We start from the raw sequence: 21,825 nt of genomic DNA on the forward strand, positions 1-21,825 counted from the left end.
CTGCAACACCACAGTTCAAAAGTCAATTCTTTGGCCCTCAGCTTTCTTCACAGTCCAACTCTCACATCCATACATGACCACAGGAAAAACCATAGCCTTGACTAGATGGACCTTAGTCGGCAAAGTAATGTCTCTGCTTTTGAATATGCTATCTAGGGTGGTTATAACTTTCCTTCCAAGGAGTAAGCATTTTTAATTTCATGGCTGCTGTCACCATCTGCAGTGATTTTGGAGCCCCCCAAAAATAAAGTCTGACACTGTTTCCACTGTTTCCCCATCTATTTCCCATGAAGTGATGGGACCAGGTGCCATGATCTTCATTTTCTGAATGTTGAGCTTTAAGCCAGCTTTTTCACTCTCCTCTTTCACTTTCATCAAGTCTTTTTAGCTCCTCTTCACTCTCTGCCATAAGGGTGGTGTCATCTGCATATCTGAGGTTATTGATATTTCTCCTGGCAATCTTGATTCCAGCTTGTGCTTCATCCAACCCAGCATTTCTCATGATGTACTCTGCATAGAAGTTAAATAAGCATGGTGACAATATACAGCCTTGACGTACTCCTTTTCCTATTTGGAACCAGTCTGTTGTTCCATGTCCAGTTCTAACTGTTGCTTCCTGACCTGCATACAGATTTCTCCAGAGGCAGGTCAGGTGGTCTGTATTCTCATCTCTTTCAGAATTGTCCACAGTGGATCCGTATAGTTAGTATTTATTTTCCTCCTTGCCCTCACAAGGAACTTCCTTATTATCAGTTCTTTGTTTCTACTCTTGGGTGGTTTTAGATATATATTTTTTATGTTGTTATTATATAGTATTTTGTTTTACCTTCTTTGGGTTTGTGATGGTCTTTTCTTACCTTTTTATAAAATAAGGTCTATTGAGATATCATTGACAGGTAATTTTAAGTTATTTAAAGTGTACATCATGATGATTTGATGCCATATTCTGATAATATATGGCTTCCCAGATAGCTCAGTGGTAAAGAATCCACCTGCCATCCCTGGGATTGGGAAGATCCCCTGGAGAAGGAAATGGCAACCCAGTCCAATATTCTTGCCTGGAAGCCCCATGGAAGAGGAGCCTGGCAGGCCATAGTCCATGGGATCACAAAAAGTCGGACACAACTGAATACATTCTTCCTACCTCTGATAATGTACATCTTGTGGAAGGATTTTCCCCATCTCATTAACTAACATATCTGTCATCTCACATATTTAACCTTTTATGTGTGTGGGAGAACATTTAAGTTCTACTTTTGTAACCAATTTCAGTTATTCAGTAGTGTTACCAACTATTATCACTATGTTTAACATTAGATCCTCAGACTTTATTAATCTTACAGCTGAAAGTTTGTACCCTTTTGCCAACCTCTCCCTAGTCTTCGCTACCCTCTGGGAACCGCTTTTCTACTCACTATTTTTATAAGTTTTACTTTTAAGATTTCACATGTAAGTGATAACCTTCAATATTTGTCTTTGACTTATCTCACTTAGTATAACGCCCTCAAGATTCTTCATGTTGTTGCCAGTGGCAGGATTTCCTAACCTCTTGTGGCTGAACAGGATTCCATTGTATGTATGTACACACCACATCTTCTCTATCCATTCATCTGTTGATGGAAACTTAGGTCCCATCCATATATTGATTACTTACGCTTCAGTAAAGAAGAGTACGGATATCTCTTCAAGATTCTGTTTTTATTTCCTTTTGATACATACCTAGAGGTGGGATTGCTGGACCATACAGTAGTTCTATTTTCAGTTTTTTTTTGAGGAACCTTCCTACTGTTTTCCAAAAAATCCAATTGATTTTCCATAATTAGTTGACACAGGTTCCCTTTTCTCCACATCCACATCCTTGTCCTCACTTATCTTTTTGATTATAGCCATTCTCTTTTTTTAAGATGGCCATTCTTGACAGATAGCACTAGTAAAGAACCTGCCTGCCAATTTAGGAGACTTAAGAGGTGCAGGTTTGATCCCTAGATGGGGAAGATCCTCTGGAGGAGGAAATGGCAACCCACTCCAGTATTCTTGCCTGGAGAATCCCATGGACAGAGGAACCTGGCAGGCTACAGTCCATGGGGTCCCAAAGAGCTGGACATGACTGAAGTGACTTAGCATGCATGCGTTCTGATAGATGTTAAGTTGTGATTTTGATTTTGATTTTCCTGATGATAAGTGATGTTGAATACCTTTTCATGTACCTGTTGACTGTATGTCTTTCTATGTCTTTTTTGGAAAAATATTCACTCCATTCCTTTCCTATTTTTCAGTCACATTGGTGTTTTTTTTTTTTTTTTTTTTTGCAGTTGAGTTCTCTTGGATATTAACTCCTTATCAGATATATAATTTGCAAATATTTCCTCCCTTTTTGGGAGGTTGCCTTTTCATTCTGTCACTGGCTGCAGGAGACTTTTAGTCTGATATAGGCCTACTTCTTAGTTTTTGCTTTTGCTTTTTTTTTTTGACTGTGTGTCTGTCAAATCCAAAAATCATTGTCAATATTGATGTAAAAAAACCCACTGTGACACAAAACCCACTCTGTTTTCTTCTAGAATTTTTACAGTTTTGGGTCTTGTATTCAAATCTTTAATCAATTCAGAATTGATTTTTGCATATGGTATAAGATACACATATGGTATACAATACAAGATATACGATATGCATATGGTATAAGGTCTCGTTTCATTCTTTGTGTGTGGCTGACTAGTTTTCTCAGCACCATTTGTTGGAAAAACTATCTTTTCCCATTGTATGTTCTTAACTCCTTTGTCATAAATATATACATGGGTTTATTTCTGGGCTTTCTGTTCTATTAATCTATGTATCTGTATTTATGCCAGTATTGTACTGTTTTGATTACTGTAGATTTGTAATATATTTTGAAAGCAGGAAGTGTGATGCCTCCAGTTTTGTTCTTCTTCCTCTAAACTACTTCAGCTATTGGGTTTATGTTATGGTTCCATACAACTTTTAAAATTGTTCATTTTATTTCTGTGATAAATGCATTGAAATTTTTGTAGGCATCACATTAAATATGTAGATTGATTTAGGTAGTATGGACATTTTAACAATATTAAGTCTTTCAATTTGTGAACACAAAATTATCTTTCCATTTAAGTGTCTTCTGCAGTTTTTCATCAACATCTTATAGTGTTTAGTGTACAGGTCGTCCACCCTCATAGTTAAATTTTTTGTAGATATTTTATTCTTTTTTGATGCAACTGAAAATGACATTGTTCTCTTAATTTCTCTTTCTGATAGTTGATCAGTATTATATGGAAATGCAACTGATTTTTGTATATGGTATTTATCCTTCAACTTTACTGAATTTGTTTATTAGTTCTAACAGTTTTTTGGGTAGTCTTTAGGATTTTGATATATAATATCATGTGATATGTGAATAGTGACAGTTGTATTTCTTCTGTTTTTACTTGGATGCCTTTTATTTCCTTTTCTTGCCTAATTGCTCTCTCATTAGGACTTCCAATGTTGAATATAAATGATGAGAGTGGGCAGTCTTGTTTTATTCCTAATCTTAGAAGAAAAGCTTTCAGCTTTTTAGCATTGAATATGGTGTTAGCTGTGGGCTCAATGTAAATAACCGGTATTATGTTGAAGTATATTTCCTATGCCCAGTTTGTTGAGAGCTTTTATGATCTTTTCTTTCTCAAAACTTAAATTTACTTCTTATGAGTAAATAAGGCTTATAAACATCCCTTGAAGTACTATTTCAGCTGCATCCTAAAAGTTTGATGTTATTTTTTATTTTTGTTGTTCAAAGTACAGTTTCCATTATAATTATTTGACCAAAGGTTATTTGGCATATAATTTTTAATTTTCAGATATTTTCAGTGCCTTTGTTTGGGTTATGATTAGTGAATGAGGTCTACATAATATTATAGTTATTATAATAGTTCCTTGAAATTTATTGAGAAATAATCTAGAATCAGTGGTATTCCAGTGAGTGGGTCCAATATTCATTAGATTATGCTTGTTAATGGTATTTTATGTCCTTTCTCACTTATCCTTGTTTCATCTTTTTAATTATTTAAATGTATTAAGTTCTTCACTATGATATTTGATTTGTCGGTTTTTCCTTGAGGTCCTTTGATCTTTACTGCATATTTTAAAAACTAACTTGTCAGATGCATACAGGTTTAGAATTCTTCATTCATCCTGATGTAGTAATTTTAAAAAATTCCTTGAAGTTTACTTAGTCGTTATTAATGGCGTCTAACCAGTTTTGTTTAGATTAATATTTTTCTAGTGTCTTTTTTAAAAAACTATATTTAGCCTGACATACCTTCCATTTAGTATGTGAGAAATTGGTTTGACAGCTGTAGTTATATGTCATTAGTTGTAAGTTGTACCCTGATTTCAGGTGTGTTAATATGTGAAAAAATGTACAGTAAGAACTGATAAAATAGAGTTCATTTAATGTTTCATGCCTTTATGTTCTTAAAGTATACACACACATTTTAAAAATAGTTCTTGAGTTTAAAAACTTGAGTCTAATGGGCTTTATGTTTTAACTGAGGTGCTTAGGGTATTTACTGATTATTTTTGGGTTGATATCCACTCTATTGCTTTCTTAGGGCTTCCCAGGTGGCTCTAGCGGTAAAGAACCCACCTGCCAATGCAAGAGATATAAGAGATGCAGGTTGGATCCCTGGGTCAGGAAGATCTCCTGCAAGAGGGCGCAGCAACCCACCAGTATTCATGCCTAGAGAATCCCATGGACAGAGGATCCTGGCAGGCTACAGTCCATGGTGTTGAGGTCCTTTAATGGACCGGAACCTGGTTGTCTGGAGTCAACGATAAGAAAGTAAAGGAGAGAGAAAGAGGCTAATATTCCTTGGTTTACGCAGAAAACCAATAAAGCCCCTGGTACAGGGCTTGCACTGCTCACGAAGGCACCAGGCGCCCTGTTGAGGGGGTGAAGGCACAGAGCGCCTTCTTGAGAGGGTCTTAGAAGCCCGGGCAGGAGAGTGAGCCCAGTGGGCCTCTGCACTCCAGAGAATTAGCCTGAGAGAGAGAGAGAGAGAGAGAGAGACATGGGGACCCAAGCTCTGATGGAGCAAAGGTGTTTTATTCAACATCGTGTGAGTATATATACTGTCTTACAAGGTAGCTATTTTCAGCAAAGATAAAAATCAAAAGTCCAGACTTACAAATTATCAAGGAAAACATAAGGCGATCCATATCAAAGAGAGGGTTGTAAATAATCACTTTTACCATATGGTTCATAAAAAGGAAGATGGTTGTAAATAGTTACTTGTCACCGTAGGGAAAAACTAAGGAAGGAAATGCATGCATTCCTAAACCCCTGGGAGTAGTTTGCTACTCCACTTAATTCCTGAATATTCAGGAATTAATAAGGGACAGAGGATTCATGACAGATCCAAAACAGCACACAGGAAGCCTCCTGTTAAATGCTTCCTGACACCATGGGCTTGCAGAGTTGGACACGACTGAAGTGACTTAGCACAGCACACAACACATTCTTACTTTCTGTTTGTCCTACATTCTTTTCTACCTTTTCTGTCTTCTTATTATGATTCTTTTTTTTTGCGGGGGTCGGGGGACATGGGGGGCATTTCTTCCGCCATTTTATTCCTTACTCATTTTTAATTTGTAGACTCTTCTTTTACTAGCCTTCTTTTATAGGCTTTTTTTTTTTTTTAACTGGTGGTACTTTTACTAGTTTTACTATGCATATCTAAACCTTAACAAAGGCTAAATTTAATATCTTTACCACTTATCCAGATAAATGAGGACCTTGTACTGTTTTAAGTCTATAATCATCTAATTCTTGACATAGGCTGTTCTGTCCAGAATTGTAAGTTTGTTGTTGGTTTATTTAAAACTCCATAAAACTAGGCATTGTTAGTGTTCTATATTCAATGTTTAGGTTTACCCACAAGTTCACTATTTTCTTTGCTCAGTGCTTCTTAACTCAGTTTCCCTTTTCCTAAGTTACAATCATTAGGAAGTTTCTTTAAGTGAGAATTTGTTGGTAAATCCCTTAAATGTTAGTTTTCTTGAAATATGCTTATATTGCCCTCCTTCTGGAAGGATAATTATGCTGTACTTGCTAGCCTGTTTCAGCAGTTTTTTTCCTTACCATTTTGACAATCTTTAATACTATAATTTCTTTGTATCTACCTTAAATGTTACTAATTCTCTTAAGTTTATCTGCTTTTTAGCTAATTCATTTAATTTTTAATGTCAAATACCATCGTTTAAGAGCTCTGCTTGTCTTTTTTTCAAAACTGAAACTTTATTATCAGCTTCCCAGAGCAACAGATGTGACAGGCAGACTTCATTTGGCATGTTTGGTCATTGGTTTGTTTCTGAGATCATTAGCTAAGAACGTCACCTGGGTTGAACTTTTATGTAGCAGTCTCTAATTCAAGTCTGCAGTGTGCTTTGACCTGACTCAGGAACCCAACAGATGCAAATGCTGATTGTGGAGGATAAAGAAATAGAATATCTTTTTTTGATCCTTGTATTTTCTACTATTATATCTATATTAACTTACAAAATTATAATTTCTGAGTTCCTTTGGTTCATATTTTCTAGGTGTGTTTCCATCTTTTTAATTTTAATTTTTCTGTTCAGTTCAGTCACTCAGTCATGTCCCAACTCTTTGCAACTCCATGAATAGCAGCACGCCAGGCCTCCCTGTCCATCACCAACTCTCAGAGTTCACTCAAAACTCATGTCCATCGAGTCGATGATGCCATCCACCCATCTCATCCTCTGTCATCCCCTTTTCCTCCTGCCCCCAATCCCTCCCAGCATCAGGGTCTTTTCCAGTGAGTCAACTCTTCACATGAGGTGGCCAAAATATTGGAGTTTCAGCTTCAACATCAGTCCTTCCAAAGAACACCCAGGACTGATCTCCTTTAGGATGGACTGGTTGGATCTCCTTGCAGTTCAGGGGACTCTCAAGAGTCTTCTCCAACACCACAGTTCAAGAGCATCAATTCTTTGGTGCTCAGCCTTCTTCACTGTCCAACTCTCACATCCATATATGACTACTGGAAAAATCATAGCCTTGACTAGATGGACCTTTGTTGGCAAAGTAATATCTCTGCTTTTCAATATGCTGTCTAGGTTGGTCATAACTTTCCTTCTGAGGAGTAAGTGTCTTTTAATTTCATGGCTGGCTGGCTCAGAGGTTAAAGCATCTGCCCACAATGTGGGAGACCTGGGTTCTATCCCTGGGTAGGGAAGATCCCTGGAGAAGGAAATGGCAACCCACTCCAGTATTCTTGCCTAGAGAATCTTATGGACAGAGGAGCCTGGTGGGCTACAGTCCATGGGGTTGCAAAGAGTCAGACATGACTGAGTGAATAGTCTTATCTAATCTCCACCTGCAGTGATTTTGGAGCCCCCCAAAGTAGAGTCTGAAACTGTTTCCACTGTTTCCCCATCTATTTTCCATGAAGTGATGGGACCGGACGCCATGATCGTTTTTTGAATGTTGAGCTTTAAGCCAACTTTTTCACTCTCCTCTTTTACTTTCATCAAGAGGCTTTTGAGTTCCTCTTCACTTTCTGCCATAAGGGTGGTATCATCTGCATATCTGAGGTTATTGATATTTCTCCCGGCAATCTTGATTCCAGCTTGCGCTTCTTCCAGCCCAGCGTTTCTCATTTTTCTGTATTCATGTGTATTTTATAGATAGCTTACTGTTGGCGCTTACTTGCCTTAATCACACCAGAACATCTGAATTGGCTGTTGAGTTTAACCTATTTAAGATTTTTGTAATTTCTTTTGTATTAGTGCTTATTCTGCCATCTTATTTTTTGTTTTCAACTTACTGTATTTTCTTATTTTGTTCCTCTGTTTGATAGATTAGAGTTTTTTTTTGTATACCTTGAGGGTTATAAAGACTATGTTTTTTTTTTTTTTTTTTGCTGTTTCTTAAATGTTGTTATCATTGCTGGTGTTTTAAAATTTATTTTCCCTGTTCCTTTTAAAGTGTATTTTTCTTTGAAACTAGACAATCCTCTTAGCACACCTTTCTCTCTATTATTTAGGTTCTGTCCTACTTTTTCCCCACCTTGTTCTGTGTTTTCTACCATACTGATATCATAAGGAATTTTACATATGGATTGTAATGGATTTTTTCTCTGCTTCACCCGTGTCTCTCCTTCTTCCCCCCAGTAGAAAGTGTTTAGGTATAACTGGTTTTCTGAACCTCTTGTTTTTAGTCGAAGCTGAGCTGATCATGAGCACTGCGCTGATACTATACCCCCACTGGCAGCACACTGGTGATGTGCTGTCTGCCTTACAATGGAGATTGAACAGTCAGTGAAAACAACCCAGTGAGAAAACTCTTCTCAGCACATGTGGAGTTTCTGGCTCTCTTCTTTAGAAGTTTTTTTCCCCTCTCTTTGGGACATTCTCATAGTTTTCCTGTTTTAATGCCTTAGATCTGTAAACCTCACTTGAACTTCCGTAGCATCTGTAGGCCTGATGATAATATCATTATTATTGTATAGTTAGTGCTGAACATTTTGGAGCTTACTTACCAGCAACTTACAAATGCTGAAGTATTTCTAAAAAACCAACGTGGAACATACTGTGAACTTTATTTCTTTAAAAAAATGTTGATCTTCTCAGTTCTGATAGTATCAGCAGTGACGAGGAAGAACTGAGGACTCTGGGAAGCAGTGACAGCGAGAGCAGCACTCCGGAGAAGGCCGGGCCTCCAGTCATCATGGATGAGAATAGTTGGTTCAACAAGTGTAAGAGAGTCAAACAGAAGTATCAGCTCACCCTGGAACAGAAGGTGTGTCTCAGTCATCAGAAGTCATTTCATTTCTGCTCGAGTTACTGCCTTTAGACCGTCACTACCAAAAGATCTGTTAGCTAAACAGAAGTATTACCTACTGCTACTTCCTTTCTGTTCTTGGATTGTCCTCCTCTTAATTAAAAATCAGGCCCAATTTTAGGAGAGGCTTTTGTTTGCTAAACTTCTTCTAATTTTACATTTTAATATAACACTGACCCATTTACCCTCCTGTATGCTGTTTCATTTATATGTTTGAAGTATTAATTTCTAGGATTAATTTTATAAAAGATTATTTGGTTTATGAAAATGTAGTAATAGTGATTGCTTAAGAAATTCCATGTATGTGTCTGTCTCTCCTTTTTTTAAAATCAGGCATTTTAGCAGCTTTTGTGTGTTAAGCACTATAGTAGGCAAAGGGGAGTACATAGCAGACTGGGATACAAACTAGTATCTTGAGTTATAACATACTTGTAATTTTCATGTATTGTTTATTTTCCTTTCTTCCCTTCCTTTCAAATTACTATTATTCATAGATGAGCTACTTAGGAAAAGCCTAGTGGAATTATATCAATAGAAATATTAGAACAATAAAAAATACACTGAGGAAAATGGTTACAAAGGAAATTTACAAATATGAAGAGATTTCCTGTAGACAAACAACTACTAGTTAAGATATACAAAGAAAGCTTTAATAACTTGTGAAAGAATAATTCTGGTTCCAGATACCAGCAAGAAGTCAGACTAAGATAACTAAAAGCCTTTACACTGTAAAAATCTGAAAATGCCAAGTAGAATAAAATTTTGAAAAAGTTTCATACAGAACTTCTCTCTCAAAGAATAAGAGCTCACTAAGGACATTGTACAGGAGGCAGTGATCAAGACCACCCGCCCCCCCAAAAAGAAATGCAAAACAGCAAAATGGTTGTCCAAGGAGGCCTTACAAATAGCTGAGAAAAGAAAAGATGTAAAAGGCAAAGGAGAAAAGGAAAGATATACCCATTTGAATGCAGAGTTCCAAAGAATAGCAAGGAGAGATAAGAAAGCCTTCCTCAGTGATCAGTGCAAAGAAATAGAGGAAAACAATAGAATGGGAAAGACTAGAGATCTCTTCAAGAAAATTAGAGATACCAAGGGAACATTTCATGCGAAGATGGGCTCAATAAAGGACAGAAATGGTAGGGACCTAACAGAAGCAGAAAATATTAAGAAGAGGTGGCAAGAATATGCAGAAGAACTATACAAAAAAAGGTCTTCATGACCCAGATAACCACAATGGTGTGATCATTCACCTAGAGCCAAACATCCTGGAATGTGAAGTCAAGTGGGCCTTAGGAAGCATCACTACAACAAAACTCATGGAGGTGATGGAATTCCAGTTGAGCTGTTTCAAATCCTAAAAGATGATGCTGTGGAAGTGCTGCACTCAATATGCCAGCAAGTGTGGAAAACTCAGCAGTGGCTACAGGACTGGAAAAGGTCAGTTTTCATTCCAGTGCTGAAGAAAGGCAATGCCAAAGAATGCTCAAACTACAGCACAATTGTACTCATTTCATACACTAGCAAAGTAATGCTCAAAATTCTCCAAGCCAGGCTTCAACAGTATGTGAACTTTGAATTTGCAGATGTTCAAGCTGGTTTTAGAAAAGGCAGAGGAACCAGAGATCAAATTGCCAACATTCGTTAGACCATCAAAAAAGCAAGAGAGTTCCGGAAAAGCATCTACTTCTGCTTTATTGACTATGCCAAAGCCTTTCACTGTGTGGATCACAACCAGCTTTGGAAAATTCTGGAAAGGATGGGAATACCAGACCACCTGACCTGCTTCTTGAGAAATCTTTATGCAGGTAAAGAAGCAACAGTTAGAACTGGACATGGAACAACAGAATGGTTCCATACTGGGAAAGGAGTATGTCAAGCCTGTATATTGTCACTCTGCTTATTTAACTTATATGCACAGTACATCATGAGAAACACTGGGCTGGAAGAAGCACAAGCTGGAATCAAGATTGCCAGGAGAAATATCAGTAACTTCAGATATGCAGATGATACCACCCTTATGGCAGAAAGTGAAGAAGAACTAAAGAGCCTCTTAATGAAAGTGAAAGAGGAGAGTGAAAAAGTTGACTTAAAGCTCAACATTCAGGAAGCTAAGATCACAGCATCCGGTTCCATGACTTCATGGGAAATAGATGGGGAAACAATGCAGACAGTGGGGCATTATTTTTGGGGGGCTCCAGAATCACTGCAGATGGTGACTGCAGCCATGAAGTTAAAAGGCGCTTACTCCTTGGAAGAAAAGTTATGACCAACCTAGATAGCATATTAAAAAGCAGTGACATTACTTTGCCAACAAAGATCTGTTTAGTCAAAGCTATGATTTTTCCAGTAGTCACGTATGGATGCGAGAGTTGGACTATAAAGAAAGCTTTATGCCAAAGAATCAATGCTTTTGAACTGTGGCATTGGAGAAGACTCTTGAGAGTGTCCCTTGGTGTGCAAGGAGATCCAACCAGTCCCTCCTAAAGGAAATCAGTCCTGAATATTCACTGGAAGGACTGATGCTGAAAGTGAAGCTCCAATACTTTGGGCACCTGATGGAAAGAATTGACTTATTTGAAAAGACCCTGATACTGGGAAAGATTGAAGGCAGGAGGGGAAGGGGACGTCAGAGGACAGGATGGTGGATGGCTCAATGGACATGAGTGTGTATAAGCTCCAGGAGTTGGTTCTGGACAGGGAAGCCTAGTGTGCTGCAGTCCATGGGGTCACAAAGACTCGGACACAACTGAGCGACTGAATTGAACTGAAGGACTGTATAAAGAAGGAAGGGCCTAAAAATAAGTGGGGGTGAATTGAGTTAAAGCCATTGCGAACTCTTGTGGTGGTGGTGAGGGGCCATTCCCTTAACCTAGGTACCTGTGTTTTAATACCAACAGGGCACAGCAATTCTAGGCCCACTCTCACTCAAGTTGGAAACTGAACCTCGAAGACAGGAATGAGATGCACAGTGGCAGAGTAAGCACAGAGATTGGTAAACCTGGACTACATGAGGTAGCAGCAGCAGTGTTAATGCCAGTATGGGGTGGCAGTGGTGTTCTGGAATATGCCTAAGAACTGGTTTTGCAGGGAAAAGTTGATGAGCTCTCATTTGCTTTCATTTGCTGATTTCTCTGGGATAAATACTCCCATCACGGCCAACTTAAAACTACCTGTTTGATGTTACTGAATGCAAGATAAGGGAAAGATGCACAGTAGCACACAATTATATAGTTTTTCTCCCAGAGAAATACAGTGACTGTGACTTGAAGAGCGCAAATAGTGATAGTATACTATTGTAAAATACTTGGGAAGTGATGGATTTTGAGTAGTTAATTTCTACTCAACTACTACTATTTGAGTAGTAGTTATTTTAAGTAGTAGTTATTTTGAGTAGTTGTTTTTTAATACAGTTTACTTGATCCTTGTTTTTCAATACAATTTACTTAACTAAGTTTATATAATTTAATTGTTAATAATAGCAGTGTTTTAACGACTGAATTACGAAATATTGGCAGCTTAACATTTAGGTCTGGCTTCAGTCCTCCCTGGAAAGTAAAATGGAACTAAACACTATTTAATAGTATCAGAAAGGGTGAGAAAGAGTGATTGAAGTTAAAGCCTCTTAGGATCTGTGTATTATAAGTAGTGTAGTGTAAAAGGAGTGTACACACCCTTTTAAAGGTATATGCCTGTTTCCAAAATTGCAGTTATAGAAATAGAATATTTAGCTTTTAAACTGATAATAAGAAAGAGAAGAAATAAAGAAAATGTGATTATTACAATAGAAAAGAGCAAATGAAAAAAAGTGAAGATAGTATTTAAAAAACACACAAAATAACAGAAATCTCAATACAACTAAGAGTCAGCATTGCCATAAAAGGGAAAGGTATAAACTTGACAATTAAGACAAACTCTTGAGAATGCCTGGTGGTCCAGTGGTTAAGCCTCTGTGCTCTTACTGCCCAAGGCCCTGGTTCAACCACTGGTCAGGCAACTAAGATCCCACAAGCTAAAATGGAGAAGCCAAAAAAATTAATAGTTTAAAAAAATAATTTAAAAAAGGACAAACTCTTATATTTATTTTTTGTTTTTATTTTTTAATTGAATTTATTTATTTTAATTGGAGGCTAATTACTTTACAATATTGTAGTGGTTTTTGCCTTAAATTTATTTTTTAAGTCATAAGTTTTAGTGACATGCTGTCTGTCTGTAATAGTCATACATAATAGTGACTCAAAAAACATTGAAACTAGGAGGATAAAATAGAGTAGGCAAATATTAACCAAAATAATTCTATTTTGGTATAATTCACACTAGACATTAAGGCAAAAAGTATTATTAAGACTAAAGAAAGATATTGCCTTTTTAAAAGAGAAGAATTCACCAGCAATCTATAACAGTACTAAACTTACATGCATTTAAAAATTCAGCCATGAAAAATATGAAATAGAAATTAATAGAATATCTAGGAGAAATGAATAAATCAATAATAATAGTAGAAAATTTTAACATCCCAATAATTACAGATAAAACAGACAAAAAATTGGTAAGGATATAATGAACTTGAGCAATGCAACTAGTAAGCTTGAAGCAAATTATGGTAGGGACTTCTCTGGTGGCTCAGTGGTAAAGAATCCACTGCCAGTCAATGATGCATTGCTTACAGTTTTTACTAGTGGGCTGCCAGTGCAGAAGATCTGGATTCGATCCCTGATCCAGGAATATCGCACATGCCTCAGAGCAAGGTACCTCAGCTATTAAGTCTGTGCTCTGAAGCCTGGGGGGTAACTACTGAATCCCGTGCACCCTAAAGCCCGTGCTCCACCACAAGAGAAGCCATTACACCTTCTGGTGAGAAGCCGTGCACCACAGCTGGAGAGTACCCCCCACATTCTGCACCTAGAGGAGAGCCCACGCAACAGTGAAGACTCAGCCCAGCCCAAAATAAAATTATTTTTTAAAAATACGGTAAATGCTAACAATTAGAATACACATTCTTTTAAAGCATACATGGGACAACTATTCCATTTTTTATGGGCTATACTAGGTCACAAAGCAAATACAAAAAATGATACAATAGTGACCACAATACAATAAAATTAGATTCAATAGAAAAAGGTTACCACCACCTAAAGTACACCAATGGAGATTTAAAAAAAATAAAGTCTTCTAAATTATGGATCAAAAAGAAATGAGAAAATACTTAGAAATGAACAGGAATGAAAATAATGGACACTGATAGTACTAAGTTACAACTTGCACAGTACTTGGAGAATTACTTATCCTAGAAAAGAATGAAAATTAAAGAGCTAAGCATCCAAGAAGTAAACAAAAACAACAAACCAGTTCAAAATAATAAAAATAAGAGCAGGTATTAATGAAATAAACAGAGGTACATAATCAGTTAAACCAAAAGCTGAGTATCTGTACAAACTAATTAAATAGAATCAACCATAATTAAATTTAAGAGTTGCGGCACAGATAGACGATTTTAAGAATTAAAAGAGAATAGATAGTAAAACTATAAATGACAGGGAGACCCCTCCCATAATTATTAATAATTTTATCAATACTTCTCAAAACTTGCAGACCTATAATCATTGAAGAAATTAAACAAGTAGTTTAAAATCTGTTCCCTCCTTCCCCTCAAATCACCAGACCTGTTTGGTTTCTGAGGTAGATGCTACCAAACGTTCAGGAGGCAGTAATTCCCGTTTTCTACTGGCTGCTCTTGAGAAAAGGAAAAGAAGGAATAGTTTCCAGCTGATTTTATGAATTCAGTATAACTTTGATACTAATATAAAGTCACATGAAGTCAAATGGGATATGATTAGTGTTAAAACCTGTGGTATGAACAGTTCAGCATTATCTAGTAAGTGCGCAGATATCTAAGGCCTATGACCCAGCAACTCTGCTCCTAGTCATGTCTCCGAGAAACTCTCAGATGTCTGTACCAGGTATCATGTAACTGACTGTTCACAGTAATGTTTATATTAAGAGATATGGAAAATAATCTAAATGGCCATTGATAGGAGAGTGAGTAAACAAGCTGCAGTATTCATACAACAGAATACTATGCACTGTTGAGAGTAAAGGCAGCAACTGTAGTGAGACTCATCACTAGATGAAAAAGCAGGTTGCAAAAGAATATGGATAAAACTCAGCCAAACTAAACAGTATATTGTTTAAGAAGACACACATTTGTGGTGATGCTGGAGGAAAAACAAGGGGGTGATAAACACAAATCTCAGGATGTTGTCGTCTCTGCAGAGAACAGGGGGTGGGATCAGAAAGACATCATGTGACTCTGAAAGTACTGGCAGTGAATCCAGGTGCTGGGAATTTGTGTTGTTTAATTACTGATGTTTACAAATAATCATGCATAGCTTAAACTAAGCTGTGTACACATATAATAGTTTCATTTGTAAAAATTAAATTTATTTTTAATTTTTGAGATTTTATTATGGAGAAAACCAATATTTGAGAATTGACAGGAAAAAAATCTGAAAAAGAAAGTGACAGGAACAGTACTAGTTGCTATTAATATGTATTATGAAGCCAGAATAGCTAAAGTAGTTTTCTAATGTTAAGCACGTGAAAAGGATAAGAAATGGAATAGAAGAATACTTTAAGAAAAAAAAAAAGAGTCTAATGAATATCCTAAGAAGAAAGCACATTGTGTCTAAAAATTATAGAATGCCATGAGAAGGGAACAGCAGAAAACATGAAAAAAATTTTGGAAATTAAAAATAAGATTTCCTAAGTTCAGGAATTTATAAGGATTTAAAGTATAAGGATTTAAAGTATAAGGATTTGGAGAATAAATTAAATGAACACTCCTAGAAAGTAGGGCAAAAGGACAAAGAACCAATAAATGAGTTAAAAGATAAGAGAGAATCTGTCTTTAGGTGTCTGCTAATAATTATACATTGCATATAGGGTACCAGGTATTGATAGTATTCTAAACACTTTACCTTTCATTTAATCTTCCCAGCTAGATACCCTTTTTGTTCCCACATTTTTAGATGATGAAACAAAGACCCAGAGAGATTAAATAATTTACCCAAGGACACTTAGTTTATAAGTAGTAGAACTGGAGTATGACATGAGACAGTCCCTTACACTGTAGGCCTAACCTAGACATTATACTGCTTTCCTGTAATATGCTAATGCTAAAATGTTAATAACTGTTTTTTGAAAAATAATCACTGAGAGGCAGATTTTTAATTAATCATTCTATAATTAAGTCTGTTTTGAAGCCTGAAGGCATTTAGAGTGTTTATCACTGTTGCAGAGCTTAGAAATTATATTTTAACTCAGGTGTATGTTAAATTATAAACATACTTTATTGAACTTTCAGGTCAGTTCAGTTGCTCAGTCATGTCTGACTCTTTGCGACCCGATGAATTGCAGCACGCCAGGCCTCCCTGTCCATCACCAACTCCCAGAGTTCACCCAAACTTATGTCCATTGAGTCAGTGATGCCATCCAGCCATCTCATCTCATCCAGCCATCTCACTGAACTTTAGAGAACTTTAAATAATGGAGAACATATGTTAAATTTTTAATTCAGTTAAAATGGTTTTATTTACCATTTCTTCAGTGATACTTTGAAATAATTTCATTACAACATAGCTAAGAATAACATTTAATCTACTCAGCATTTATCTTCAAGATACATATTAGAATTTTGCACTTGTTATTTCCAGGGTTATCTTGAAGAACTCTTACAACTTCGAGAGAACCAGCTGTCTGAATCTGTTGCTCAGAATAAAATACTACTACAGAGGATTGAAGATTCTGACCTGGCTCATAAACTGGAGAAGGAACAGTTAGAATATATAATTGTGGAGCTTCAAGATCAGCTGTAAGTGAGTCCTTTTGGAAAAATTTTGGCAGTATGTAAAGTTAAGAGATATGTCATGTTTGGTGAAGGATTCAAGTTCCAAGAAATCTGATTGCCTGCTATTTAGTTCTTTTTCACTTAGTCTTTTTAAAAAGTTTCCTTTTTTCTTGTAAAACTAATCCATGTTCACGGTAGAAACATTCCAAAATATGGGAAGAAGATAAAAGCACCTTCGGTTGTGTTACCCAGAGTTAACTGTGATAATGTGGTGTGTGTTATTCCACATGCGTATGCATAATTTTGAGGTTTTAGTGATTGCAGAAAGATGGCATATAAGATCTTCCATTCAAAGTACACTGTGCTATTGAATGTACAGTGCCACTAGATGAACTTTTTGTTACCAGGTTGTGCCAGAATGTCACTGAGTAGTTTAGTAGAGCTGACATTTTTTTCATGGCAAGAGTTTTTTGTTGTTGAACACTGTGTATTGATCTACAATCTGGCACAGCTCCTTATAGTAGTGTTTAAAGGACTAGTTTAAAGCTCTTTCACCAGCCATACCATTTTGTCAAACAATTTTATCAATTAGTTGTTTATAGTGAAAACCTCCTCATGTTAATATTTACTTAACGTTAAGGATGGTTTTAAATTTTTTTCTTTTTTAAAATTAATTAATTAATTTTGATTGGAGGCTAATTACAATACTGTGGTGGTTTTTGCCATACATTGACATGAATCAGCCACAGGTGTACCTGTGTCCCCCTGTCCCAAACCCCCCTCCTACCTCCCTCCCCATCCCATCCTCTGGGTGGTCCCAGTGCACCAGCTTTGAGGGCCCTGTTTCATGCATCAAACTTGGACTGGTCATCTAGTTCACATGGTAATATACTTGTTTCGATTCTGTTCTCTTAAATCACCCCACCCTCGCCCTCTCCCACAGAGTCCAAAAGTCTATTCTTTATATCCGTGTCTCTTTTGCTGTCTCATATATAGGGTCGTTGTTACCATCTTTCTAAATTCCATATATATGTGTTAGTATACTGTATTGGTGTTTTCTTTCTGGCTTACTTCACTCTGTATAATCGGCTCCAGTTTCATCCATCTCATTAGAACTGATTCAAATGTATTCTTTTTAATGGCTGAGTAATACTCTGTTGTGTATATGTACCACAGCTTTCTTATCCACTCATCTGCTGATGGACATCTAGGTTGTTTCCATGTCCTGGCTATTGTAAATAGTGCTGTGATGAACATTGGGGTACACGTGTCTCTTTCAGTTCTGGTTTCCTCAGTGTGTATGCATAGCAGTGGAAATAATTTCACACTTTCAGAAAGGTTGCAGAGATAGTAAAAAATAATTTCTATATGCTCTTTCCTAGATTCATCAATTTTCAGCATTTTCCACATGTCATAATTCTTTCCTCCTTGTATATATGGATATGTTATTTTTTGAACTACCTGAAAGGTTGCATACCACATAGTACTTCAGGGTGTTTTTCCTAAGAACAATAGCATTATCCTAAACACTCACAGTTCAGCTCTCATTTTAAGAAATTTAAATTAATAAAATACTTCCATTGTACCTATATCTCATATTTCACTTTCATCAGTTGTCCAAGTAATGTTTCATATTACTTTCGTTTTTTTGGTACAGAATCTAATCCAGGATCACATTCTGCACTGACTCTCAGTATCTTCAGTTACTTTTGATGTTAGCGTTTCAGTGGTTATCTCAGTTGAGATTGGTATTTCTGAAAACATAAGCTAGAAATTTTATAGACTATCCCTCAGTTTGAGTTTGTTTACTTTTTCTTGTAATTAGAATGAGCTTATCCATTTGGGGCTGGAATAGTAAGCAAGCAGTATGTTCTTGGGGTGTCGCATCCATAGGTCCATGAAGTCTGTTGGCCTTTTATTAGTGATGTTACTTTTAATCATTTGGTTAAGATGTTTTTCTCTTCTGTATAGTTACTGCTGTTCCTTCTGTAACTAACACATAATTTGCATGGGGATACTTTACGACTAAGAAAATTAAATGATTTAAGTAAAAAAGTTTTGTGAAGAAACGTAAAAATTTAGTATTTCTAGGAATTTGTGTCTTCATAAGAATTACATTCACTTATTTCTTAAGATTTTTAAAAAATATTTTAAAGAGAATGTGTCCTATGGTATCTCTCTCACTGAGGAGCACATTAATACTACTAATCCTGTAATGTCCCTCACTACTATAAGCAGAGAGAAAAATATGAAGCAAATGATAGAGATTTCTGGTTATTTCTTTACAACTAAAAGATTAAGAAAGTATTTTTCTTTTGCAAATAATACTAGTAGTTTGTCTAAATGCTTTTAACCTAAAAATAATTATGTAGTTGGTTTTTATTTATATTTCCATTTGAAGAATTAAATTTGAATGCATCACATTTATTTTACTTCTGATAATTTAAAGGAAAGTCTCAAACTTTTTAGTTTAAAAAAGAATTTGTGAGTTAGGTTTTATCTTATTGCTATGATAGAAGTGTCCTTGATCTTTCTGGTTTTGCAAAGAAACCTTACAATTGTTTTTAATCTCTTTAAGTTACTAATCTCAATACTAATAAATTACTAATTGATTAGTTACTAATAAATTAAAGTTTTATCTCTTTAAGTTACTAGATTAATCTCTTTAAATTACTAGAGCAAAAAATAAAAAGTTAAAGTCACTGATAAGAATTAGGTTATTGAATTTAGAGATTGGAGATTTATTTTCACATAACATGGTTGCAGTCTCTGGATTTGTTGTAAATTGGTGCCTTACAAGATCCCTTTATACAGAAAGCATTACAGAACACTTAATAGAAGAGTAAGGTGTCTTCTAGAATGTTTACGATTTGCTATGTTATCAGAGTCACATTTAAGGTACAGATAATCTCTGGCATTTTTGAAACTGTAGGGAGAGAGTAGACATTTTTTCCTCCCTATGTCACTGAGATTTTTTTCCAACAGGAAGGTTTGCAGTCAAAGATATAACATATAAAGACAAAGGTTAGAAGAGGAGCATTAAATGGAATGTGAAGTATGACATATTTGCTTCTACGTTATGTTGATTATCTTTTCCTGGGTGATTAAGATAATTTGCCACTTAACTTTTTATATATTTCTCAAAGGTTAGATGTATTTTTTAATTACTGTTAAAATATGCTTTAATAATGTCTTTAAATACTTGTGAAATCTGAACATTGTGTAGTTTGGGCAGTAGATGATCTCATAGAGGAGCGTTCCACAGCTTCATCGCAGATCGGGACTGTGCTCAGATACTGGCTCTGTCCTTGCCTATTATGAGCTCAATTTCAGTTGAGTTATTTTCTTGGAGCCTCTGTTGCCTTATTTGTAACATGGAGATAATATTTGTGTTGTGGGTTATTACAAGTATTAAGTCATATGTTTAATACTGTTAGGACAAAGAAGGTAATCAAGATTATTAGTCTGTTTTGGCTTGTAGAAACCTTAAGATCTCCTTAATATATTCACTCAGATGAATATTGAGTTTAAAATGTTTTACCTTAACATGCCTAAATGGTACAGGTCAGACAGTGAGTCTGGACTTGATTGTATTATCCCTGAGTATCAAGGAATTCACTTTTGAGATCTAGTTTCTAAATGGTGTGCTATGCTATACTAAGTCACTTCAGTCTTGTCCGACTCTTTGCGACCCTGTGGGCTGTAGCCTATTCAATTCCTCTGTTCAAGCAGATTCTGTAGACAGAAATACTGGAGTGGGTTGCCGTGCCCTTCTCCAGGGGATCTTCTCTACCCAGGGATTGAACCTGCGTCTCTAAAGTCTCCTGCATTGGCAGGCAGGCTCAATGGCAGTTGGATGAATATTTATGATAATATTATAGATCTGTGGTAGGCATTCAGAGAGATGTTCTGTCTGCTGTACAAGTGATTCTTTGTGGAACACTCATTGCAGCCCTTGAGAACAGTCTCAGAACAGGATACAAGAGCTAAACACCTTGTCATGATTATTATCGATAAAATGTATAATGATTTTTTTCTAGTTGATGAAATTTTTCTATTCGTGATTTGAAAAATAGGAATAGTAAAATGTTTTAGAGGACTCCCTAGTGAAGGGAGTGAAGAGCCTAGACTAGCAGAGTGAAGAATCATGCACTGCTAAAACTAGGCCACTGTTCCGGTTCAATAGCCAGTTTGGTGTAGTTCATGGTGAGTAGTAATCATGTAATCTGTTGGCCTGAAAACCAGAAGTCACTGATGCTGTGGCACCCTGGCTCACAGCTTTTAGGATGACTGGTGTGGATTCTAACAGAGTGCAATGATGTCATCATAGCCCAGTTAAAAATGGGAAAATCATGGCAGTTCCTGGTCATATATATTTTTGGCAGGTAACAGCTATTAAAATATCAAATTACAATTAGGCTGACATATATTACACACAGAAGAACTGTACAAAAAAGATCTTCACGACCCAGATAATATGATGGTGTGATCACTCACCTAGAGCCAGACATCCTGGAATGTGAAGTCAGATGGGCCTTAGGAAACATCACTATGAACGAAACTAGTGGGGGTGATGGAGTTCCAGTTAAGCTATTTCAAACCCTGAAAGATGATGCTGTGAAAGTGCCACACTCAATATGCCAGCACATTTGGAAAACTCAGCAGTGGCTACAGGACTGGAAAATGTCAGTTTTCATTCCAGTCCTGAAGCAAGGCAGTGACAAAGAATGCGCAAACTACCTCACGGTTGCACTCATCTCACACGCTAGTAAGGTAACACTCAAAATTCTTCAAGCCAGGCTTCGGCAATACATGAACCTTGAACTTCCAGATGTTCAAGCTGGTTTTAGAAAAGGCAGAAGAACCAAAGATCAAATTGCCAACATCCGATGGATCATCGAAAAAGCCAGAGAGTTCCAGAAAAACGTCTATTTCTGCTTTATTGACTATGCCAAAGCCTTTGACTGTGTGGATCACAACAAACTGTGAAAAATTCTTCAAGAGATGGGAATACCAAACCACCTGACCCACCTCTTGAGAAACCTATATGCAGGTCAGGAAGCAACAGACTGGTTCCAACTAGGAAAAGGAGTACGTCAAGCCTGTATATTGTCCCCCTGCTTATTTAACT

General features: G+C 36.4%; 1 protein-coding gene across 4 annotated transcripts in view; it reads left to right on the plus strand.

The window, feature by feature from the left end:
- The window catches only part of RUNDC3B (RUN domain containing 3B), a 175,207-nt gene that overhangs the window by 104,971 nt on the left and 48,411 nt on the right, over positions 1 to 21,825 (plus strand). For all 4 annotated transcript variants that reach the window (XM_042249155.1, XM_042249156.1, XM_015095223.3 and 1 more), the window contains 2 exons: positions 8,641 to 8,809; positions 16,561 to 16,718. In XM_042249155.1, coding sequence (XP_042105089.1) covers positions 8,641 to 8,809; positions 16,561 to 16,718 — 327 coding nt within the window. The remainder of the gene's footprint in view (positions 1 to 8,640; positions 8,810 to 16,560; positions 16,719 to 21,825) is intronic.

Source organism: Ovis aries, chromosome 4, assembly GCF_016772045.2.
Source record: "Ovis aries strain OAR_USU_Benz2616 breed Rambouillet chromosome 4, ARS-UI_Ramb_v3.0, whole genome shotgun sequence".
Classification (NCBI taxonomy): Eukaryota; Metazoa; Chordata; class Mammalia; order Artiodactyla; family Bovidae; genus Ovis; species Ovis aries.